The sequence below is a fragment of the Pleurodeles waltl genome, chromosome 6 (assembly GCF_031143425.1).
Source record: "Pleurodeles waltl isolate 20211129_DDA chromosome 6, aPleWal1.hap1.20221129, whole genome shotgun sequence".
Taxonomy (NCBI): Eukaryota; Metazoa; Chordata; class Amphibia; order Caudata; family Salamandridae; genus Pleurodeles; species Pleurodeles waltl.
This window is the reverse complement of record NC_090445.1, coordinates 1,153,790,258-1,153,816,786: the sequence shown is the minus strand read 5'-3', so window position 1 is coordinate 1,153,816,786 and position 26,529 is coordinate 1,153,790,258. Positions and strand designations below refer to the sequence as shown.

At 42.0% G+C, this 26,529-nt stretch overlaps 1 protein-coding gene across 4 annotated transcripts in view; it reads left to right on the top strand.

Moving 5' to 3' along the window:
- Nucleotides 1-26,529, top strand: part of PALD1 (phosphatase domain containing paladin 1) — a 966,838-nt gene that overhangs the window by 525,372 nt on the left and 414,937 nt on the right. For all 4 annotated transcript variants that reach the window (XM_069240368.1, XM_069240369.1, XM_069240370.1 and 1 more), the window contains exons 8-10: nt 4,964-5,115; nt 9,582-9,678; nt 11,814-11,918. In XM_069240368.1, the coding sequence (XP_069096469.1) occupies nt 4,964-5,115; nt 9,582-9,678; nt 11,814-11,918 (354 nt within the window). The remainder of the gene's footprint in view (nt 1-4,963; nt 5,116-9,581; nt 9,679-11,813; nt 11,919-26,529) is intronic.

Sequence of the window (26,529 nt, the reverse complement as noted above, 5' to 3'; positions counted from 1 at the left end):
TGCTAGGGGCACTCTCTTGAATAATTTCTGAAAAGGCTAGTATTCATTTCTTCATATATTGGACATACTTCTGGTCCAGCAGTATCCCCCTTTCGAATGACCATGTCACAGGATATTGTTCTTTGCTCATAACCCTGACTTCTACCACTAATGGGGTATGATCCAACATGATTCCTGGGTATTTTTCAATCTTTGACCCCTCACATAATTGAGACGAATCAAACAAATAAATAATCTAACCTAACGTGCTTCTAATGGGTGGTGGAAAAAAATTATAACCCTGATCGGGAGCCTTAAGTTGCTGCCATACATCCAGCAGTCCATGACTTAATCCAAAAGTCTGTACCTCCCAAAATACTTTGGGTTTTCTCCCCTCATACTGACCAGGATGCTGAACGGGCAAGTTACACTGAATATGAAGATTCCGATATCCACATACAATAATTGGCATTGTCCAAGACGCTAGCTTGATATTTATGAAGTCAATTATTGCTGGTTCATCAAGATTGGATCCGTAAATTGAGCACAGTGTAACCTTACACCCACCGATTAAACAGTCTAGCAGCACCCAGCAACCAAGTTTGTCAGTAGATGTCTGGATCAGTTCTGCCATTCTATTACAGGCCACTACACCTACCCCTATAGTGGTTATCCCCTGCATGGTATATGCCAGTAGTTGGTAGCCAGGGAACTCCAACAAATATTTCTTAGAGTTTATAACATGCGTCTCCTGCATGCATATAATATCTGCTCTAAGTATTTTTAGGTCTGCCACAAAATGCCTTTTATTGCTATTGTTCAATCCACAAATAGTAACTATAGCAACACCTAACTCCTTATTCGGGCCATATCTGTTTTATATATACCACCAACCCAAAATAAAAATATATCTCTTCTACATTACTGTTCAGTGCAAATTTACCAAGTTTTGATCTTACTTTGCTTGTGTGTTCCCCCCCCTTGCCCCATCCCACATCCTCCACCCCCTTCAGACCCCTGCCCCTCCCCCCCAAAAAACTCACTAGGCCTAAAAAACAACCCTTACCCACCCCGTGGCCCACTAGACTCACCCCCCTCTCCAGCCACACAAGACAGCCAGACCACCAAGTCTGTAACATGGATTGCTTGCCCCTCCCCCCAGCATACATTAATCCATCTTGTTAGCACTTATTCACATTTAGTCACTAAGCAATGGGGAAACTTTTTCCCCCCTCCATGGTATCACCCTCCCCAACTTAAGTGACTTTGATTGTCCATTGTCTCCTTAAAACAGCATATCCATATACCCCAGTGCCTTGATTTCTGATGTAAACACACACACACACACAGTGGCGTTTTGCACAATTTGTAATTGAGCAGGATTCAATAGATATGCTTCCGCCCCTTTCTCCCGACAGGGGTTAATTAGTTGCCTTATTTGCCACCGTCGCTCCACTGTAGTGTGGTAGTAATCTGGGTGAGTAAAAAATGGAACGCCCTCAAAATTTCTCTTTGAATGAGGACGGGCCTTCTCGAACACAGTCTACCTTAATAAAAAATTGCTAAAATATATGATAATGGCCGTAGGTTGGGAATGATTGTCAGCAGACTCATCTCTTTGCTTTTTTAAAAAGAGCAGAAACCGATGAGACCTCTGTCTCTGAAACTTTCAGTTCTCAAGCTCAATTAATAAGAAAAGTCTGCATAACTTGGCCCTCGACCCCTTCGTTAATCCCTGTTATCCGCAGGTTGTTCTGATGTTGTCAATGTTTGAAATCCTCCAATTTCCACTGGATATCTGAAATCTGTGATTCCTGAATGTCGGATGGTTTCAACACAGTACTGACATCAGACTCTAATGCTGTAGCACAGGTCTCAATTGTAGTTATGCGTTCTCTGGTCTCTGAGAAGGCCTTACCAATTCTCCTCACTGATGCCTGAAGCTTCTTGTTGGTGATCCTAGCATTCCTGCTATCATGTTGAGTCTACTCATGCTGTTGCATCATTGTCCGATAAATCAAATCAAGAGACAGAGACTCTGAGGCCCTGCCGGATGTGAAGAAGAGCCTAGCAGATGATCCTTATAATCTGCATAAATTTGCTGAGTCGATGAATAATCCCACTGCATCCCCTGGGTGGCAAACTTTGTAGAGCTTCTCCATTCGGTTTTCCACTCTCCAGAATAGTTTTCATCGGAATTCTTCTCGGCCAAAGAGCTAGAGTCATCTGTGTTCCTGGACCGATCAGATAGGGAAAATAAATGTTCTCCTGACTCAGCGTACCCACCGTCTGCTACCTTGGTCATGTTAGCTTCAGTAATATCCCCAGTTATACTAGGCAGGCCACTGACTTGTCCAAACCTCAAATTGGCCTTGTCACCAGAGGTCATGCCCTCAAGATTCAAAATCGCATCTGTAGTCTCATTTAGGGCAGTTATCACTTGGTTCTCAGTTACTTTAGTCTCTGCGTTCATTTCTGTATTCAAACCATAGCCACACACAGGGAGGCACACCTCTGAGGCTAGAGATACACTATCATAAGCACTGACCTGAGGAGATATGGCCACAGTCTCCGGTTGCAAACTTGGGTCCCCACTAGCTCCTTCAGTAGGATTGGGTTCATCCCCCTTCACTGCTCCTGGCTGCTGGTCCACCACAGGGGATAAAGTCAAATTGGCTGGCTCTTTCACTAATAGCTCCACTGAGTGCTTTATCTTGCTTGGAGTCTTGAAGATATTTGCTATTATTGCTCCCTCCATGCTTCACAGAGGCTACCTCATTTAGTCCAGGCTCTGGATGGGCACTCTCAGCCTGTGACAGCATTTTCTCGAGACAAAGCCCCCCTGGATCTGATCACTTGGTTCTCCACGGCAGTCTCTAGCTGTAGAGGAAATTGTCTCTGATCACTTGCTCCCGTGCGTGCTCTCCCCACCGAGTGCCAGGAAGCTTTTGGCGCTGTTCTGAGACGGCAGACTCATTGTCGTTGCCCTTTGGCCGTTCTGTACCTAGGGACCAATCCCAGCGTGCAGCCTGCTGCAAGTCGCCGAACCAGAGCTCCACCAAGGCTCCGTAATCCACAAAAGGTAAAATGAGCCTGTCTGTATAATGCGTCCAAATCAAAGATTAAATCCACACAAATACAGGTCTCCCTTCCATGAAAACTCCGTCCACCTTAGTAAGTTCGACCGGCAATTCGTTTGCGAAGAGCGAGGACTCGCACACACCCGCACACTCGGCAGCCATCTTGTTACTTCTAACTCAACATAGGCATATTTAATGTTATTTTTAGTATGAAGGGTCATCCATAGTAAAATGCTGGCCCTGCATGATGGGGTTAAAGTTTGACATATGGGGTGCACCCATGGTACATTTCGAAACAAATTGGGTCAACTCCTGTGGAATGTCAAGTTTTATTGGCTTGGAAAGCGATGAGAGGGTTTGAATATTTAAAATGTGCTCTTTCAGCACCTAGGGCATTTTAGCAAATTTATTTGAAAATTGGCATTAAAGTGCACTTATCACCCATTCTTCTAAATCTTTTCTCTGGGTAGCAAACCCCTTTGAAGAGGTCTAGCTTACTGTCCTTTCTCGCTCATTACGATTCAGGGACTTTAAAAGATCAAGTAAGCACACTGATTTAGGTGGAATCTAAAATAAACATTTGTCTGTGTTATCCCATTATAATAATCATGCAGTTATTATGAAACTTTAGTGAGGTAAATTGCTGCGTTGTTTGGGTCATTTGACGTGCCTTCCTGGGACTATTCAGGATCAAGGGTCATATGATGTCACTTCGTCTGATGTGATTAAGGTCAAAGGGTGTGTGATGTCACTTCCACTACCCCTGTCATTTTGGCGAATTGAGGCCCATGATTTTGATCAGCAGTTGACATAAATCTCACAACCTTTGGACCTCTCTCATTCTTAAAAATGTATCTCTCAAGAAAGTACTATAATTGATAGAGCTCATGAATACAACACCACATGAGGACTGAAAACGGTTATGCTTGCTATATTGGAATATCAAACTGACAGATTTGTTTCTGGTAATAAAAATACACTGATTTGCCACTGAAAGGATGAATTGCCACTTTCTTATTTCATTTCTTTCTAGTTTTAAATGTGTGTACCGAGAAGAGATTTAAGCCAGCAAGCCGGAACACTGATACTCCTTTTCCTAATATTTACTTTTAGTCATCAAAGCAGTGATTTCTCTACGACAGGCCTTTGGTGTTTCTGCCTTCCTTATTGTGTTTTTTTCTCACATAGAAGAATATGCCATGGTGCGGAGTTGGAATGTGAATAGAGTAGAGGATCACTTTGAGAATAACACGTTCTTGCCTACACAAGGCTGTCAGTTCAATGGATTTAGGTTTTACATGTGTCTTGCAAAGGTGGTAAATCTCTTCCTCAGGAACCTCAGATCCTTGAAAGCAACCTTGTGGAGAACTTGGTGCAATCAACAGATATGTTTCAGTTTTATTTTTCGTGAGGAGTGGCATTATAAACCAGAACAATTTATTTAGCTTTCGGCTTGTAGACCGTCGGTGTCCACCATAGGTCCAGGTGGACTGGATACATGGTACACATTTTAGCAGTTCATAACATATGATAGTGAGATTTATTTATGATCATGATTTGCTAATTTATGTGGATATCCTGAAATTATGTCTTGGATTTGGTCGGTCTCGACCTATGTTGGACGGCTCTCATTTACGTTAATTATATCATTTTATTTTATGTTGAGATAATCAAATTGTGGCGGGTATTCAGCTCTCCCGGCTTAAGGTGTTAAAAACTTAAGAACTCAACAATTAAAATTAGTTGCTCTTAATAAAAGTTCAGTTTGTGACAATTTGATGGCATCAGCAATGTACAGGTTACTTATTTATACACGGGTACAGCAGATGATCATTTAAATGTGTGTTGTTAAATTGAAACAAATGTGCTTTAGAAATTAAATCTCACCTTGTTTTTGTTTGAAGGAGAGTCCAAACATGCTGCTTCTTCAGGAGTCCAGCAGGCCGCTTCCAGCGTTGCTCTTCAGCTGCCAGACTGGTGTGGGCAGGACCAATTTGGCTATGATTCTAGGCACGCTTGTGCTGTATCACCGAAAGGGTACTACAGAAAACCGGGAGTAAGTATTAGGAGATACATGACATCGAGAAACAAGGAGAATCGTTTTTTGATTAGAGCAAAGGATTCTGAAATATTTAGATTGTCTTTTTGGTACTGTCTCTGGATGTCTTAAAGAGACAAAAGACCTCTCTCCCTTCATTTGCTTTCACGAACTGCATTTGCTGTTACACCTGACCTTTCAACTGAAAAGTGCCTATATAAGAAGCAAAATGGTACTTCGCAGAAGACACATCAGGGGAGCAACCCTTTGCCAATGTCAACACCTTTATTTAGCACAGTGACAGTGGTCTCTGAAGGGAAGCTCTCATTGTACAAATGGTTTCTGCCTGACAGGTGCAGCTGGTAACAGTTCAATCTGCTACTGCTGGCGTAGCCATATACCACCATATATGTTCATGTAAATGTAAAAAAAAAAGACCATCTTGCCACATAAATGTTCAAAAAAAGAAATCGAACGTCTTGCCTCCCCCTTCTGTTTATGATTCGTAAGGACTAACAATTTATCTTGATACATTATCTGTTTAATAACTCCCCACCAAAGCCTGTTATGTGCACACAGCAGGCGTTATGAGAAACAACTTTTGAATCATCGGGCACCTAAGTTCCTGCAAGTCTTTCTTCTTTCCCTAAATAGCACTTTTATGTTTAATAATGCACTGAAGCCTGTGCTGTAGATGTAAATCCATGTTTCTGCGTTTCTTATTACGGCCCAGTTGTAAAATCACTAGTCAGCAGTAAAAATAGAATGGCATAGATACTCTACTGTAATCAGGTATTGCCGATGAATTGTGATGTGGCAATGTGTGCTGCCACGGTCTGCAAAAGAGAGGAAGTCTAGCCACGGAGCAGAATTACTACTGGTGTTTAAACACTAAAAGGTGGACCATGTGGAAAAGGTGGACCAAAAGGAACTAGCTTCTCAAATCTTCTGAAATACATTTACCAAAAAATGAACAGTCATTTACAGAAACATGATCTTTATAGCAGTATACTTATTGATTGATGGGCTAGAGTTTACCACATAAAAGCAGAAATCTTTCTGCATGTAACAATATCTTCTGAGCTACATCTGTCTCACATTAAACGACTTGTACTCTTTTTTGTAACAAATAACTTGGTGCATATTAGTTTCTTTATTTTTGCACTACAATTTAACATTTATTCTAGATAGCTGTAATGATACCTTGTTTCCACCGAAAAAGCAAATAGATTTAATGTGTTTTAGAAGAGTGATATGGTAATGCTGTGACCCTACATTGTAAGGAATAAAATAACATTGTCATACATTAAAATTATTTTGCACTTTACCATAAAATGCTGTGGCTGTAAGAAGGAACCTCTGAGTTCCATGATCTAATAAAGGACCGCAGCCTTTACCCCTTTCCTCTGGATGTTCATGGAACTGCCCTGTTACTTGCAATTTCCTTATAATGTACAGCAGGGGCTACTTTATCAAATATATCAATGCACAAAAGATATACCTAAAAGTCAGAATATCCTATCTGCCAACTAACAATGAACCAGAATGTATTCTGCCTTGACTATGCAAAATTAGTTAGTATGACTGCAGCTCTACAAACATCACAACCACGGCCAAGATTTGGATGCAAATGAACATTATTTGTTGCAATGTTACTGGCCTTGGGTGTTCACATAGACGTCGTTTGAAACTATATTTCTGAAATATTCCTGATGAGAGAAAATTCAGCTTCCCTGCAAAGTGGAGTTTGTATACTGTAATTTTTTTAACAATCTTATTTTCAAAATTCACGGTTTGCCATTAAATTAACAAAGCTGTTAAATTAACAAAACACCCCATGTAAAGTATTCTTTAAATTCTATAGAGGTTTGGCCAGTGTTACTGGCCAAAGGCTCTTAAAAATGTACAATTTACCTCTACATTTGTCACTGACCTTCAATGATCAAGCCAGCCAGGCCCCTGTCCTAACCTACCAAAATGTCAACGACCATTAATTTTCAAGTTGGCCAGGTGCCCAACCTAATCATTCAGAGGGTCAGAGAGGCGATTTGTTTAGTTGTCTTTGTTCTGCCATGCAGACCACACTGCTGCAGGGTGTGTACATCCTGTGGGGAAACTGATTTTCCTCTTGAGATGCCCAAACGTGCAAGCCGTCAACGCTTTGCAAAGATAGTCATTGATAACATGATCTATCAGTGTTCCTGACCCACTGTGAGTATCATGAAACCCAAGTCCATTATAGAGGTCAGATCTTCAAATCAAATAGCGATAACCACTTCTACCCGTGGTACGTCAAGGCACTGGACTGGAGATTCTCCTTGTTAGGCAGATGCTTGTTGAAGTTTAAGATACACCAGCTCAAGTGCCTCTTCACTCGTATAAACTATATCTTTGCCACTTTGTTTTGATTGAGGTCAAACCATTGCCGATGTAGATTCCTTGTATGGAAATGTTGACTATGAGCATCTAAATCCACCTTCCTTGTCATTAATTAGTCACTTTCCCAATAGGCGCTGTCATTACATAATTTGTAACTGTGGTAGGTACAATTTACAGCTTGCTGCCATTAAATGTGAGGTGGATAAACAGTGGCCTATTCTTTTGTAAATGTTAACTTTTTACTTAATCGCTCCCTTCCAAAATGGCAAATTATTTCCAGAAAACACAGAAGCCGTTTTTTATTTTTTATCAGCACTCTCATTTTCATTAAAGAAACACCACATATTTTTGATTTGTATTTGGTATTTTTTGTTTTCTCCAGTCTAAATTTAAAGCATTACATAGTTTTTTTAAATTTTCTAAATGTGATACTTGAATGTGTCTGAAATATAGCACTATGTTTCTGCAAGAAAGTTGCAAAAGTTTGATGACCACAAAATGTCCAGTTGTAGACCCATGCTGAGATTTGCTTCAAACTACATATATTTGTCTGTGCTTTGAAGTAGCAGACTGCACCGGAGCTCAACACAGTTCCAAGTGCTGCTTCCAGGCATATTTTGAAGAAACCAATGGGTTGGTTTAGAATGAGTGAATTTTCCTTGATTTTACTCTACACAAATGTACACAGGGAAACGCTTTTCCGTTGTCACACTTTCAAGGGTCCGGAAGTTGTGTCTCGTCAGTGCCATCATGGATGTGAAGGCCTTGCTTTTCCCAGGAGCATATGCCCTACGAGAAATTGTGTTCGGGGACTGCATGTGAAAAAAAATAGTTCTGTATTTTGTGCGATGCATACCAGAGTGATTGCCAGGTCATATACAGGATAGCATATGGTTTAGTAACCCTTATAAGAATAATGCAAGCTCTCAGTGTTTTTTTACATAATTGAAAAATGGTTCTAAAGACCAGGATATTCAATTCATCAATAGTAAAGCAATATATCCGGAACATTGATATGGAGTTTGTATGTCTGATGGTGTGTGACAAGGCGTTTTAGACTCTAGGGTGAAATTTAGGATTCAAAAATGAAAAAGGAACTATACAGTTCCAGGTTTCACAGGCAGCGAGACGGGCCGTTGTAGTACCTTCTGCACCCCTTGTTCCTGCTCATAATTCTGTCAGACGTTGAAGTCTACGTTTGTAAAATAGATGATTTGTTTGAATTGTGCTGTCTGTGTACAACACCACTCAACCACATTATCTGAAATCAGAGATACGATACAGCTAGTATATTATTATAATGTTATTCGTGCTTTGTAAGCTTGGGCCAACATACATGGATAGATTCTGTGTGCAATAAAATGGAAGTAAAACCACTCCATGGCACAATGTGACAAGAAGACCCCTTTGATCACATGCATTTTAGTAGATAGGCCTCTATAGATTACAGTCAGTGCCATTGGTATAAAGAGATTTCACGCTTTGCCATTTTCCACATAAATAAGGATTATCACATAATGCACAATCTGTTCCATAATTTGTTTATTTCTACAAAAAATGTTGACTCTTGCTCAAAACAATGCCAAAGATACTAGTAACAAAAACACGCAACGCTTGATGCTGCGCCATGGCACCCCCCGCACTAAGATTACCTGATTACTTGTCAGTTGGTGAATGCAGATTTTAAACTGGTATGGGTGAGGGGGCACCTTTGATGTGGGTCGAAACGCCAAAACAGTGAAATAATACTGCCATAGAATGTGCTGCATCATGCTGCTTTATACGTCTTTTCTTTCTGCATAATGTAGTCCTCCTTACCACATAATTTGGTACTTCTCTGTCCCACGAATCCAGCAGCCTATGCTTTCATCTACATAGCCATTCTCGTACTTTACAGAAGGAGGGGACTTCACTATTATGGTGAACTGGTAGCGCCACTGTATCTTCACCGAGGCACCCGCAATGGCCACTTCTTTTCTGCTGATGTTGATGCCATGCTGATGCTTGTTGAATATTATAATATGTGCTGTGATGTGTATTAATAAAGTAGTATGGTGGTAAGATGATTTATACGTTTACCATGATGGATTTTATCTTTATCACAGAACCAACCCCATTCATAACTCTGTCCCACGGGAACGATTCCAGGTTGTCCAGTGCTTCATTGACAGGGTACCCAATGGCCAGAAGTTAGTGGAGGAGGTAAGTGCTTGCATTTGTTTTTGTATGAAGCACTGAATTTGGACAACCATTAAGTTATTCCAAATGCTCATGGAAACTATCCAGTGTAGCACACAGTTATAAATACAAAGGACAGTCATAACAATTGCGTTTAAATACCTTTTCTGTAGGCTCAATGTGTAATTAAAATAAATTGCAGTCATCTAAAACGTAAAAAGAAGACAATGTAACTGCAAATTGGTCAATGTTTATGACAACTTATTGGACAACCTTTCCTTTCTGTAACAGTTCACTTTCGAAAATACCCTTTATACTGTGTAAGCCACCAACACTTGAACCAGTTGCTTTTCAAAACATTGTAGTGGAAACATAAAAATAACAGTATGTGCTTCAGAAGTTCCAGTACTGGAGGTCAGCAGTAGCAAAAACATTTTTGTGGGGGATCGTCCTTAGTCATTCTTTTTTCCAGCTTACAGGACACATTGATTCGCAGTCTTAGATTCAAGCAATTTCATTGGCCTTGCAGATCACCTGAAGAGGACAGTGGCACAACCAGTGCTTTAAACGGGCCGGTACTCTCCGGTACGGAGTACCGGCACTTTTTTATTTTGAGAGGGAGAGTACCGGCATATCTCAAGAAAAACATAATACTTTTAATTGGATAGTACCGGCACTTCTCAGAAACAAGCAGGTACTCTAATAGAGAGTACCTGCACTTCTATTTTTCCATTTAAAGCACTAGGCACAACACAAAATGGGGACCCCCACCCCCGCAAACTGTGTTGAGGGTTCGCCTCTTCCCCTGTATCTTAGCGATAGTCATTGTTATTTGGCTGAATATGGGCCCTCTTGAAGGGTTGTGGGCCCCCTGTGCCCCAGCGACGGCAGGGCCAGTGTTAGGCCCTGGCAGGGGATTGAGACATGGTGGAAATTAATCAGTTCTTTGCGGTTGGAAACCACTCAAAAGTCTGGAGTCTCTGAAAGAGATTTGAGCGCGTTTAAGTGTAAACGGAATGAAAACTTAATATGATCCTTCAAATGTGCTATTTCTTTGTGGGTTGTGCAAAACCACAGTCGAGCAAGGGAAATAAAGTGTAGATAATTTAAACTTTACATTATGTATGTTTCCTGCACCAATGCTTTGTTTTCCATGCACCCACTTGATGTAGCGAAACTTCAGTTATGAAGAGATGTTTTCATATGAGAAAGGTGAGTGTTGTAATCGCTAAAATTATTGATCAGAAATTAAATATGTATATTGGTTTTACCAGTTTAGAAGAACTATGCTTTTGGTATTGACATATACAAGTAAATTCTGATAGGGAGTTAAGAAGTCAACAAATATGTGTTTCAATTGCCTTTAAACAAGGCACCGTGCATCCCTACAAATGTGTTGTGTATGCATGTATCATGCCCCATTATTAGACATTATTTAAAAACTTAATTTGGCCTCTTTTCCAAATGAATGTTTCAGTGTGATTGAGTGACCTGTATATTATATAGTGTGGCCCTTTTATTGGTGAACTTGAGTGCCAAAATACATAAAGGTTTGATGGATTATGCAACCTCAAACTAGCCAAAGATTCAGAAAAGTGTGAGCTTGAAAGAAAAATCATTTTTTTCAATTTGCACTATGTCAACTGCATTAACCTACATTTACAATATAATTAGCTAAAGTGTGACGGTGGTTGCAGGTCTGTAGGCTGTAACAACGGTAGCAGTTGCAGTGTGACGCTGGTTGCAAGTGGTAGCCATGGGCACTCATTTTTGGGGCACCAGAAACTATTTTCCATCGCTAGACTTTGACCCAGAGCAAAAGGCAAATTCAGAAAATGGAAGAAGTGTGGACAATAAGAAGTAAGGAAACAGTGAGAAATGGATGGAAGATTGAGATCAAGAAACAGAAACTGTAGAGTGGCGAAATAAAAAGGCAGAAACTGAAATCAAGACAGCACTGCTTTAGGATTTTGCAGCCCAACCCAGCATTCAACAGTGCTGTGGAGGACTCCTAACAAAAACTTTAAGACACCAAACATTTATTGACACAATTTAAGCACATTCTTGCTTTTAGATTGTTATTAATTACAGTGTTTGCTGTAAAAGAAGGTGAGATGAGAAAGCTCTTGCTAAACTTCTTTTCTTTTTCTACTGATCAGGTGGATTGCGCCATTGCTTGCTGCTCAGAAATGTATGACATGAAGGAAGCTATCTATGAGTACAAGAAGAAATTTGAGGGTATTGGAGAGGATTTTCAGATTCAGGTATTACAAGGGCCGAGGTGTGAAATAAATGCACTCCCTTCCAAATGCATGTTTCTGTACCGCAAATGTACTCACAATCCTTATAAAGTTGCATATTTTGCTAAGAGTGGGCAATAATCAACTTCTTTTTGGTGCCACAAGAGGGATGAAGAACGGGTGCATAGGCGGCCCCTCCCCTATGGCGTAGGAGCATCACCCCATTGCTAAAAGCAGAAAATAAAGAGATAATAACAGTATTTTTATTATCTCTTTATTTTTCCCCTTTTGTAGGGTGGGCTGGGCCAGTATCCTCCATGTCAACAAGTGGAAAAGGAGTAGTGGTGCGCTTCTAAGGGCGTATGTCAGTTGAACCATCCGTCCAAGATGGGCCAAACTGACATACACACTTAGAACTCTCCACCCAGCTGTGTTGCACAGCCCGGTGGAGACAAAGTGCAGTGCCCCACTCCCTCCCTGAGATGCATTTCTGCTCACTTAGGCATATCCTAGCACCTTTCTCATGCCGGTAATGTTGATGCAGATAGCAATTACTAAATTTGAGGAAGGCATTTCCTATCTACAACCATGTTCAAGTGAAATAAAATGTCTTTAGTCATGCTGTGTTCAGACCTTTCAGTGCTCATCATTTGAGGTACCTAGGTATATGGGTTGAGCATAAAGTAGTCCTTCATCTTAGAGTGAAAATTTTAAAAAGGGGCACAACAACTTCTACCCCATCAGAAGAATACACAGACTTGCATACACAGAAATCCATCAAGAGATATGAAAAATAGAGGTTAAGGTATCAAACAGAACAGCTAGCCCTTAGGTTACTCATAATCCTACAGACAGCAAAGCCATATGTCACCTTTACAAAGCTACAGACCATGCATCACACACTGGAAGCATTAATCATAAGCTTTTTCTTCAGAAAGGAAAGCTCTTCGGATGTTTTCTGGATCTTACTGGTGTTAAATGCCCAGAGCGAACTATTCAGGTACCATCACTTAAAACGTTTGAAAAAAAACAGAAGACCTTTTTATCATCTTATCAAGCTAAACAAAATGTACAGGTCCAGGCTTCAAAAAACAAAGCCAGCCTTCATATTACAGATATCGAACATCAAAGGTCATAGACAGCAGAGCTACAGGGTAACTATTTCTGCTTTTAGAGTGCATATTTATCCTTCAGGAGTTTCAGAACTTTCAAACAAAATGTACAGATTGGAGGGGCATCAGCTTTAGTGTGTCAAACTGTACCTCGTGATGCACAGGTATTAGAGATAGTAGGTCTTTAAATATCTTTATTCATACTTGCACTATTAAACATTACAGCAGTGCATCGAAATGAAAACACAGCTGACCTGGAATCAAATTGGTTTGCAGCAACTAAAATGTATCACATTGAAATAATATGTGAGAACAACTAGAGCCCACGCCAATTATTAGCCAAACATGTTCTTACATTGCCCAACATGTCCCTGAGATGGGACATAACAGGTTGAAGAAATACATTAACCCCCACCCATCATCACAAATTGGCATTTCCTTAATCCAATCAGCCATCTTGGGAGCTGGCCCTCGCAGCAGCCATGACATAGCCGCTTGTCTTTTGTCAGAAAGAAATGAAAGCTCAGCATCCATCTAATTGCTTTTGTTACGAATGAACATAGCTTAAGAGTTATTTTGGGAGTCATATGGTGTTCAAAAGCCAGTGTGGCTAAGTCATGTCTCCCATACACCTGCTCCTAGGGGCATGTCGAGGCAAGATGCCTAAAATATGAAGTTGGATGCTTGCATCTATGGCATATTGAGCTATCGTCCAGATCCAGTTTATGAAATTTATGAAACAAACACTGGTATATAAGAAACTAAGTGCAGTAATTTAAAATGCAAGAGCTTGGGTCTATATTTTATGGTGACAGGAGCAGATTGCTGATGACAGTATTACCAACATTTGTCTCCTAATAGGAGTACACAGGTCCCGTGTGCAAATAGTTGGTAAATGTTTCTTGGTGTAAAGATGCCTAACAAGTCATGTCAACCCTTCACAAGGCTTCTTGGGCCTTCCTCTGACTTCAAAGACAGGGAAGGATTATCCTGCAGAGCAGGGTGGTGTAAATGCCTAGAGCCTAGCATTTTAATTTGCATGTACTAAGCCAAATTCAACACGACAACCATATTCATGTCAACCTTTCACTTTACAGCACGAGTTACAAGAGTAGTCCAGAGCATACCTTTCTCTACCATATCACATTAAACCACTAGATGTGGCACCTGGTGAGCAGAATTAAACAAAAGACTGAAAAGTGAGCTGCATGGAAGTATACTGCTGGGTAGGAACCGAAAAACCTCCCTTTTCAAACTATCTATCAACGAACCTGTGCCAGCCTATTGGCCCCGATCAGGGAAAGCAACTGTAAATGTAAGTTTGCAAAGAAAGACATAGTTTGAGAGAAATAAGGTACAAACCAATGAGCACTGAACATGCACAGATTATATTATCTCTACTAACAGGTAATAACATGATACAATTGTTAGGTGAATTAGTAATATATTCTGAAGCAACCATTTTATCATTATTTTCCCGCCACTGCTCACAAGGGCATCTCTGGCATCCGTGTGTGTGAGGAAGACACCCTGGCATGTTCACCCCCATTCCTTCTGATTGATACTGGTGGTAACTAACCTTAATTGTGCCCCGGGCTCTGCTAACCGGGCCCAGGGTTCTGATCAAAAGTTATATGCCAATGTGATACAATTACAATTGCCAATGACAGACTCCTATAAGCCCCTACTATATAAAAGGGCAGGGAAGTTTAGAGGCCCAGTAGATTTCCTGCACTAGAGTGTGCATCGTTTTGTTGCCTGCTGTCATTTTTAAAGATAGCTCTGCCTTGCAGGCTGCCTTTAAAAAGTAAAATGTGTGCAAATTCAACTTTGGAATAAAGGTACTTCCAAAGTGATAATCAACATTATTTTTACGTATGTCACCCCTAAGGTCTCCCCTAGGAGCCCCAGGGGTAGGGTGCCATGTAACTATAAGCAGGGACATTATAAAAGGTGTTTTATATACCCTGGTGAGGGAAACAACTGCCCATTTCATTATTCCCAATTGTAGATACTTAGTTCCATAGGCTAACATTGGAATATTTCATGTAAGCATACATATTTTTAGGAAGGAGCTTAATGTATCATTCAAGGAACCAAAAAATGGTAATGATAAATTCATCAACTTGCCACTGTTGAATTTCTCATAACTAATAATGTAAGTCAAAATCCAGGCTGCTAGTGCCCTCTCCTGATTGGCCAACATTAACTGGATTAGCCATGCTTCTATGATGAGATGATAAGTGGCTTGCATCGGGCAATGGTTATCTGGAGGAAGGAGCTCAGCAGCTCCAGGGCTCAGGCTTGGAAGGGTATTGGGTAAATCAAACTGGGCTTCAAAGAGAGCAGGACAACTAGGAATGCCATCCAGGCCTTACCTCTCTTCCTGTACCTCTCAGACAGATGGCAGGCCCATGAAAGGAATTTGTAGAGGATTTAGAGGGGAGTGTTAATGGAAATGAGTTACACCAGTAGGTAGGTATAGGAAGCTCGCTCTCTATTGGGGGCACTATTAAGAAGTACACCGTGCACAGAGTCCAGTGGATCCCCAATAGGTTTGCAGAGGCAAAAGTTGATAGGATTAATTCCCTATTTTGAGGTAGTGTGGGAAAGCAGTTAGGCTTATCAGAGGATAGTGCTAAGCATTTGTTGTACTCACAGAGGCAAACAATGAGAGACACACTCAAAGAATAAATCAGAGGCCACATTAGAAAAATAACACTTCTTTTCATACATGTTTTAATCCCAATAATTTTTTAATCAGGTAAGTGCTTTTTCAAGCATAAATTATTTTCAGATTAAAAAATCAACACTTAGTGCAATTCTCAGAGTTCTTCAATGTTAACCTATGGAGGAAAACAATTTTCAGCAAACACAGGGTTAACAATGACTTAAGAGGCCAATCTCGGAGAGTTAAGGTGAGGCCTGGGCACTGATTAGAACTACACAAGCAAGTCACTCTGGGCAGCACTGGGGCGGCTGGGTGCAGGGGTTCACTTAGGCTTCGGGTGCCCAAAGGTTTTCAATTGGAGTTGAACCTCGGGGTAAACAGGCTGCAGGGCGAGGTAAACAGGCTGCAGTCTCTGGCTAGGAAGCCAGTCAGGGGACAACAAGCAGGTAGGTTGTAGACTTAAGGTGCTCGGGTACGCAGGTGCAGCTTTGCTACTTTTTGCCAGGGCCCAGGGTCGACTGATGCAGGGGTGTCCTTAAGCATTTGTATTTTTTCATCCGGGAGTACTTGCGGTCAGTGGGTCCTGCATATTGAGGCTGCAGGCGTCGTTTGGGAGTTCAACGGGGACCTCCAGGGGAGAGCAGGAGTATCAATGAGTGTTTATTAATCTGAAATGTTTGATACCAAGCATCCCTATTTTCTGAGAAGCCATAATGTTAGCTGGGAAACCCATAGTGACAAGTGTCCAGCTATGTTTGAGAATCAACAAAGACATAGCAGTGTCATATCTGCTCGTACAGATCTCCCCTCACATGTAATATAATGCACCCTGCATTAGGGCCGTAAGGCCTCCTAGATGGGTGACTTACATATATTACATGCAGTGTTAGGAGACATGGCACACAGGCTGTGTACCATGTCATGTTTTAAATTTTGGGAGCACCTTGTCACACAGCCTGCAAAGGCAGTCTGCATAAGATTGGTGCTGGGTCCCTCAGAGTAGCACAAGTTGTGTTGCAGCTCTGAGGGGGCCTTAATACCCATGCCTTAGGTACCAGGGTACCATTTACTAGGGACTTACAGGGTACTGAAGGGCCTGGTCAGTTGGTCTTGTATTAGGTAAAGGGACACTGGCATTGGGAACCTGGTTAGCAGGAACCCAGTGCACTTTATTCAACGTCGCATCTCCAAACCAGGCAAAAAGTGTGTGTGTGGGGGAGGGGGTCTGCAACCAGAACCTAGCTCCCTTCAGTTGGTGTAGCCTGGTCTTTCTCTGCTGGGGAGAAATCACCCATCTTGGATTTTAAAGTGCAGTGCTTTGTGAAACAAGAAAATGCCACACTTTAGAGGAAGCTGTCATGCTTTTGGGAGACATCCTGCATCTCATTGGACAGGGGAGCCCACTCTTTGTCCCTCAAGATGATTGAATAAAGATCTGGGAGCTCCATAGAAAAACACAAAAAAAAACAAAGGACTACCCTATTGGATCCTGGTCTGCACTCTGAAGGACTGTTCCTGTTACACACTGGAACAACAGCCCTAATGACTTTGCCTTGCTTCTATAAGAACTGAGGAGTAAACTCTCTGAAAGCATCAGGTTAACAGAGCTTGCCTGCACCAACTGCCATGCAAGTCCCCAGCCTGCTGTGCATCCAGTGAACTTTTTTTTTATTGGCCAAGTGCATTTTGGGAATTGTGGTCCAAACTTCCAAAGACAATCTCAGAGCTTCTAGACCTTTGGAGTTGTGTTTTGGACACTTTGAACCCTCAAGAGGAACTTCAGAATGTTTGGGAAACGCTCCATAAGGTGATCAACCCGTTGACGAGAGTCAAGCCACCACCGGACCGCGACCAGGCCTGAATTTCAAGTTCGTCTGACTGAAGCTCCAGAGCTTCTCCCTATCAATGAGACTTCTGGGAGTTGACCAGGGCTTTGCAGAAACTCAAGCCGACAATGTTGCCTCGGATGCCAGACTGACGAGGAGCTTATCCTGGCGATGAGAGGAAAAGCTCCAGAAAAAAGACTTAAGTCGGAAGATAAAACTTTGACTAAAGCCTCCTCGCTCAGTGTATCTGAGCAGGGCTCCCTTTCAGTCGGCCTCAAATAGTGCCTTGGTCTTGATTTAGCATGACCAGATGTCCCAGCTTATGCTATTGATTTCTAAGCTCTAGAAAGCACAATTTTTGGTTTAATCTTTAAAAATTCATAACTCTGTTTCCCTGTATTGTTTTTTTTTGTCAATTTGGTGTCATTTTAAAGATAAAAATACTTCCTATTTTTATAAATTGGTGTGAGATGTTTATTGTGTGTTGTCTTACTTACTGTATTAGTATTTAAATGTTTTACATACCTGTCTTCTAAGTTAAACCTGCCTGCTCGTTGCCAAGCTATGAGGGGTTGAGTGAGGAGCTAATGTTTTGAGAACGTGACTGGACTTAACATTGGGTTGGTGGCCTTATTGCTAGTGGTAGGTGTATATACTTGCCTCTACTAATAATCCACCTTCGGACACTCTGGTGCCTGATTTTCTATCTCTGCAGGATTCTGAAAAATGGACATGAGGTATCAGAAGTTGGGGAACATAAAAAGTCAGAAGACAAAGCGACATTCTTAGCAGCTCTGTCAGCAAAAACATTACATATAGACACTTCATCTTGTGATGATTGTTGGAAAGCGAACTTAACGGCAGCTTCCATTAGGGGCATTTGAAGAGGATTATCCATACCCTTGGTATAGAAATCATATTTGACTGGGGTTGCTGAGGATGTGTACAATACTTGCTGCATCCACAAGAGCCAGACACCACATTAACTCAGTGAAAATGTATACATTTTTCTGGGTAGCAGAAGTACAACAACTTGTAAGAGCGTTCATTTCTGCTACGTGTGCAGCATGCACTTGGGCAAGCCTGAACTATCAACAATTTTGTGCATGGTGAAAACAGCATAATCAACAACTAAGGTATCTTCATTCTTTCTAAGGCAAGAACCATCCACATAATAGAAGAAATCACAGTTTGGTAATGGTGAGTCAATTGGATCCGTACAAGGTTTCTTAAGGTGAGCTGTAGTAAGAATGGAATAACGTGGTTCTCCAGCAAGAGATTTAGGGAACAAAGACACTAGATGAAAAACAGGACAACATGATTTGTGAAGACAGAGAGCAACAATACTTACATAGTTACTAGACTTCTATACTTAGTCACTGTAGACATGAAAAGGTGCTGAGTTTTAGTCGTTAACAACAGTGCAGCCACAGCATGAGGCACAGCACTAATGTGGTGCGTCCCAAAAAATTATGAGACCCTTCAACAAGGTAAGTGGCTACTGCAACAGGAAGGCGCATTTCTTAATCATCATTGGTGCCTTTTATCCAATTCTCTATTTACTTGCACCTGCTCTTACCAATATAATGGTACTGCTAGCGCGCCATGTCCTTAGTAACTAAACTTACAAGGGGACGCGTATAGGTCGATGAACCTTTTGAGTCGCATGGAGTATCCTAGACATGCAGTGACCATTGAATCAATAACTAACATCAATAATCAAGAAACATTCTACAAAAAACAGAGTTAAACCATATTAATCAAGCATAAGCACTACTCAGGAAGGAGTTAACAATTTGTATTCCCTATTGATTACAATTGTAAATCATCCGTTAGTTCAGTCTTTATTCAAATCAAACTTTTATTTAATCCATTATAAAAAGAAATCAGTTCTTAAGGAAACTAATATGACAATGCAATACCACAACCTAAGAATACCAGCATTAATAATGAAATCCAGCAATTAAGTTTGTCAGTCATTTGTCACTGTCAACATCTCCCCTAACAGCCTACCTAACCAAGATTAGTATGGTCCTCATGCGAAAACAATTTAGAGAAAACTCAATTTGGAAAAATCTACCTAAGTGTGAATCTTAAAAACACAGCGCAGTTGGTACCTAGAAGAAAAGGCATAAAAAAATTGTCAGTCACATTTTCATAGCTACCTATCCAGGATGGATCAGCAACAAGTTAGTCTTCGTCTTCAGGTCAGCTACTAGTCAGCTATGGATCAGGCTCACCGATCAAGAGCCCAATATCAGCACCTCGGACAGCGTCTCCTGACGTCATCAACTTTTCTCCTGCGATTCTGATTTGTTGCCCCTTGTCATTACTTTTTATTAGGGTCTCCCAGTCCATCCCACTAATTGCTAATTGGTCAGTCAGTCGGTGGATATGAATTTAACCTATAGTTTTTGTTTACCAAATCCATTAATTTTCATATGTCCTCATTCCCAAGAAGCGGACTGGTTTTCCATGTGATGCCCTCATCTTCCGGCCCTTTGATACAAGATGGGTAGCTTCTATCAAGGCCTGCGCTTGGCCCTAGGCCGCCTGTGCCCTAGATGGGCATGATGTGATACCAGATTTCTTCTTGCGCCAAGATTGGGGTGTGATACATTCTCCCGTTGAAGATTCATCACAGTGTGGTTTAACCAGGCTCTTGGTGTGTAACCATGTCCATGCATCTTCCGGGGATGGGAAGATGTGAGTCCAACACCTACACCCCCACCCCGGTCCACCACCTGAAGTCATGCTGGGAACAACAAAGAGTAGGTGATATTGCACTCATGAAGAAGTTGTTTAACCTTCGTGAATGACATGCGCTTGTGTTGCACCTCCATGGTGTAGTCTGGATAAGCCGTGATATTATTGTTGTCCAACTGCTAAGGGCCTTGGGATCTGAGACCCTGGAGGATGAAGTCATGGTCGTGGAAATTGAGGAGCCGTGTTGTTAAAGGCCAGGGCGGGTTCCCTGGCCGCAGCAGCCTGCCCGGGATACGGTGAGCCTGTGAAAAAGCGTGAAACATTATTTGCCAACACAGTGTCCTTCAACCATTGCTCTAGAAATGCCTCAGCGTTGGGCATTTCCACCCATTCCAGGAACCCCAGAAAACTGACATTTTTTCTCTGCGACCAACACTCCGCATCTTCTGCTCTGCATTTCAGTGATGATACTTCTGTCTCCAACCGCTGCAGCTTGTTCTGTATATCTTTAATTTTGGGTCGTACCGTTGTGAGTGGGGTTCTGTTGTCGGTGACACTGTCTGCTAACCTGCGATGGTCTGCCCTAAGTAGATTTACCTCCTGCACCACTGAAACAATCTTACCCTCCAGAGTTACCCTGGTGTCCAGAATGGCCTGTAGAAGCTTATCCAATTGGGTCGAATGGACCGATAAAGTCTCATTCATTTGTTGGAGGGTCGCAGCATGATCACTTGCAATAGTAGTGGGGAGTGGCGCTTCCCCTTCTGTGGGCAGTGGTGGCAGCATCAGCTTTGGTTTAACCATGGCTGTTTGGGACTCTGCCCTCCTCCTTGCGTTTCCCAGTCTATCTGTGGCTCTCCTCAACTCAGCCCACCGCCTGTAGGGCGCACACACATATGGGCGATGCAGCACCGTGGTTAGCCGACACTTGGGTGCTAGGCACTGGGATTCACACTGGTCCCGTTCTATGTGACCATTGGTCCAATCAATGTGCCTTCAAGTTGAGCACCTACGCACCGGTTGGAGCGGCCAGGTAGGCCCCCCGGTGCTCTCTTTGTCCCTTGATGACCAATCAACTTGTGTCCCTTATATGGTGCACTTCCAGGCACCTGCAGGAACCCACGTGTTAGGTCCGGGGAACCCCTACCCAAGAGAGGGTCACGCACTCCTGGGGTGTTCTCACCTGAGTTCAGCTTGTATTGAAAATGGGTCGGCCTCTAGCCTGTGTACGTGCTCCTTGCAGACTGTGCCTCACTTGTCGGTTAACAAGCTCGCCTCCCTTGTCAGCACCCTTGGTGTCGGGGCGGCCGGCAGCCATGCTGCGCCACTCTCACAGTGGCACTTGCAGGTCCACAAGGCCCCCGCAATCTGATCTCCAGCCGCCTGGGCGACTCCCACATTGATTTTCTCTGGGCCCTGCCTCCTGTGCTCCTGCCGGCGCACCGAACTATGACCGGCAGGCGCAGCAGGTGAAACAGTGAACAGTCCAGCCTGAACTGCTAGGCCAGGTCCTCCCTGGAAAGGAAACAAGCATCCTGGGACCGGTTTCCCTAAGTGGGAAGGGTATGCCCAGACGTGGATCCCGTGCTCACTGTGCCACAGGATTCAAGCTAGCCTGGCTGATGAAGGGTGATACCCTGAAACCGGTCCCAAGATGCTTGTTTCTGGTCCAGTGAGGACCTGGCTTGGTAGTTCAGGCTGGAATATTCCCATGAGGAACAGGGTCAAGACTGATTTGCGTATGGCTGGGTCCAAACTGGGGTGACATGGTGAGCAAAAGAACGATGGATTAAACTCAGATATGTGACTGGGGGTGAGTGTTTTCATTTCTCAGCACTCCGTCCATCATACTTTTGTGTTGGTAAAGTAATGTTCACCAAATGATGTAAAAATAAGATGAACTTGTTTATATCTAAATCACTATTGACAATTTTACTTTTTTATTGTCACCTGTATATTTTTTCTCTTCTCTTGTATGCACGTTTTTGAAAAGCAGCACAGTACGTGTGGACATAAAGATATTGATTGACTCGATTAAAAGTGGCGGTGTGACTTAGCTGTACATACGATTCAGGCATTATGTTTCTGAACAAAACATAGTAGGAAAGAAAGTATGCTATGAAGTATATTTTTTTGATTCTTTGTGAAAATATCACATTTCAACAGATAAAAAATGTTTTGAGTCATGTTACAACACAGACAGACATCCTTAATTCATATTAGCCTTCCCGTTATTGAAAAGAGGAAGCACGGATTTCTTTCCCGTGCTTTCGTCAGAGGTGAGCCGGGAGCCAGAGAAAGAAGGCAGCAGAGCTCCTGGATTGTATCGGCACCTGCGTTGGCGGAAGTCATAAACAGGATAGATTTTGTGTAAACCATGTTTGCGAAGTACAGTGAATCTCCAGGGAGAGTGTCATCCTGCGGGGACTGCAGTCGACCCATATCTTTTATGGAGTGTTTATTCAACAGGAATGTTGTATGCTTTCCAGGAGAGCACTTTGTGAGGGCACGGCGTTCACTTCAACTGCAGATGTGTTGATGTAACTGTCAGGGGAGTACTGACATAAGTTGGTGAGTGTGAGCTTGATGCTTTCGATGTTACATCCATTATGAACAAGCTTCTCCAGGTGGAGACGAAGTGACGCTAGCATGACCCTAATGCAGTAGTTCCCAAACTTTTTTTGGCCCGTGGCTCCCTTGACCTATTTATTGGCCATTAGCCGTGGCACACCATTATTTTATGGCTTTTTTTTGGCGGGTGGGGGATGTAAGCCTGGCTTTGGGAGTACTTCCATTTTCCTCCCTGAAAATAATTGGGATGAAGACGATGAAAGTATTATCATTATGCACTGCAACATCAGTGAGGCAGTGCGGTTTTCCCCTCACCTGAAAAGGATTGCTGAACACTGTGGCTTATTAAGGTGCAGTTTGGCGAAACCTGCAGTTTTTGTTTTATTTTTGTCTGACTAGAAGTTTTAAAACACCCACCTTCTTTTTCTGAAATAAGTGTCTGTTACCTCTGAAACCACCCTTCAAAAAAAAAACTTCAAGTGGAGGAAAGTAGCCCTAGTATGATGAAGAGAGAGAGAGAGAGGCAAAAAGGGAGAAGGAGAGAGAGAGAAAGAGGTAGACAGGGGAAAAGAGAGAGAGTGAGGGATTTTGTGTGAGTGTCTGTGTATGTATCATCTGTCTTAGGTTCTCAAAACATCATGAAGCATAACAGTTGCTTAGTGACGCCATATGGGTGCATAGCTGCCAAGGTGTCAGACTGCTTGTGTGTGACATTTTGGTGTCTTTACTGTGTGTATTCTGATGTCAAATGGTTGACACTTTGAGTGACACTCTTGCAAGTAAATCAAAGCAGTAAGTAGTACTCGAGTGTGCTCTAAATTTTCTATACTTATATCTAGACATATCCCAAAAATGAACACACGCTTGAAACAAACCAGACCTATTGGCTTTGCCAATCTTGATACCAGTAGCAGCTAAATGAATCAAATAATTACATTTGAAAATATTTGGAGTATGAAAAGTTGTAATTGTGAATTAAAAATTAGTAGTATATGTGAAAGGGCTAGTGGTCTTCGGAGTTTCTCAATCCAATCACTCCCGTGGCCTCTTTAAAATACTCTCATCCGCTGTGTTTCACTGTTAGCCACTTACACCCTGTTTTTCCTTGCATCTGAAATCCTCTTCTGCTCATCTTAGATGTCGTCTCTTTTCTCTTCATCACTGTTTTTTCACTGTGTCCTAAATAATTAATTGGGTAGACCCCCTTTACCACACAACCACCCACACTCTCTCCTCACCAGTAAACATACCATTTTGGTTTCATGCTGCCAGTATTTCAACATCTATGTATTACTACTTCAGACACTTTCATATAAAATTAAAGTTGCTATTGGCACATATGTGAACATAGCTCTGCAGAAAGGTCAAAGGGTGGACAGGCTGACCACCTCTTTTTCACCCACGGACAGGCACTGCAAGAATCTCTGGACATACACTATAACTGACCCAGACACTATAAATACTAAAAAAAAAAAAAAAAACATTGTCTGGAAAATTCAAATGCTTTCCGGGAGCATGTTAAAGTGAAGGTTTTTAAGGTTTGGATTTCCTGATAATACATCAGGAAGGGAACCACCTGAAACCTAGGTTAGAAAAACTTGCAGAGTGCGACAGGTTCATTTATCAGACCAGCCCATGTGAGGAGTGCCCCAAATACCTCGAGTCAGCTCACGTGTCTTGTTTTATGACTCTCTGCCATGATAAGAGGTTTCCATAGCATCTTCCGTGCAGACTGCAGGAGAAGTTCTGATTTAGTGGAGATAGTGCTGCGCACCCTGCCACACATACAGTAGCAGCCGCCCTACAGTATCATGCAGCTGATGTCCTAAAACATGCGAACATGGAGTGCAAGATAACATAAAAAAACGGTTGTATTGCTGAGTTACATTACTAGAGGCTGCTGCCAGTTTCAATTTCGTTTTGGAGCTGAATGCGAATATATGACGGTCTGTGACCTGCTCTCTCACCCGAAGTACACTGGGTGCAGAGAGGGACCCCTCGCATGGCACTGACCAGGATCACTTGGAAAAAATTACTGCAGTACCGCTGAAACCATCATCTGAACCGGGGATTACGCATGATATTATAAGTTTATCTTATTCTGTCAAAGTTTAGCCGCCCAGGTCAAGTGTTCCAGCACCTCACGGTGCCTCCGAGGGGCCGCCAGAGCAGAAATGAATTTTGCCGTGCAGCACAGGCTGCTTTCTTTCAGCCCGGAAGCTCCTCTCATGATCCACCTCTGCCTTGAGGAGCTGGTAGGCCAGTGGTTGTTAAACTGTGTGCTGCGCACCTGGCTAGTTTTGACGGCTCACAGATTGGGGACCACTGGGCCATAATGCAAGCAAGGGTAATAGACAACATCTACTGGTTTCTATAACAATAAAAACCGCTATATTTGGGACCATGAGGCCCCTGGGGTTCGGTGCCACTGCACCTGCTGTGCCATTGATAGCTATGCTTCTAACTTCAGTGGAGAGCACAGGAACACAAGACAAATCACATTTGTTTACATATTACAATGAAACGAAAGGGCTTCTCTTCAGTCTTAGTCATTTACTCACTATGTATTCACTGGCAGTTGACTCAGTTATATATGCTCAAACTGTGGGCAAGGCACCCGTAACGTGGGCTTTTAATGATCAGTTTAGGCCTTCACAGAAGGGTGTAATTAATATTTTAACTCGACCAATAAGGGCAGAGCGATACAAGAAGTAACAGAAGAGAAACCATGAAATGTTAGTACCAGCCATTATTTGCCATTTTATTCGCCATTTTATTCTTGTGGACTTTATCTCTTATGTAGTCCGCATGATAATCATAGTACTCACACCGCACAGATGCAAATTCAGGGCCAGTGAAGTCCTGAAGAATAGATGAGACAATATATCCCAAAGGAGAAGATTCTAGACAGCATTTCAATATACAATTGAAAAGTAAGAGTGGACTCAAAATTGAGCCTGAGATCAGAAATTTTGAAAATCATGATGGCTTTTAGAATATTAAAGTGCAACACTCAAAGACAAAAAAATGACAGCATTTCAATAAATTAGCAAAAATAAATAGAAATCAATTGCTATGAAGGCTTTCAGGGTTCAAAATGAATGCAGCATTAAGCACATTCAGCAACAAATTGACAGATTCAAGCAGCATCTCTAGTAGAGACTCAAAAAGATCTGGCTCATCATGGAAATTGAGTTTATGTAGCCAATTTCACTATAGAAAATTATACGAACTACAGTGTCAGCATGGTGCAAGCAAAAGTAACATGTCAGCAAAGCATGTGTTAGCATTAAAAAATCTCATCTAACTCTACCATCCTAACACTATCCGACAACATGAACGTTGTTTTGCTCCTTATGACCTAATGTCAATGCTGCAACTAGGTCTGAACATCGGGGAGGGAGAAGCCAGAGGAAATGGGGCAGAGCAATCAATAGAGCCAATACAAGAAAACAGTGTGATAAATTGTCCATTTTAAACATTGTTTAAACCAATACAATTAAAACAAACATGTTTCGGTGGATTTGACAATGTTTATTGGCTACTGATAGATTCTTTACAAGTGGAATTAGTCATTTGAAAACTAAGAATCAGCTTGTATAAATTTCAATACAAAGAACTAAAGAACCAAATTTGTTGCAAATTTTGTTCAGGACAAGGACACTGTTCCCAATTGTCTGCAAATTCCTTCTGTGAAATGATAGTGAACTCATCAAATATTTTTTATTCCATTCTCAGATATTGCTATC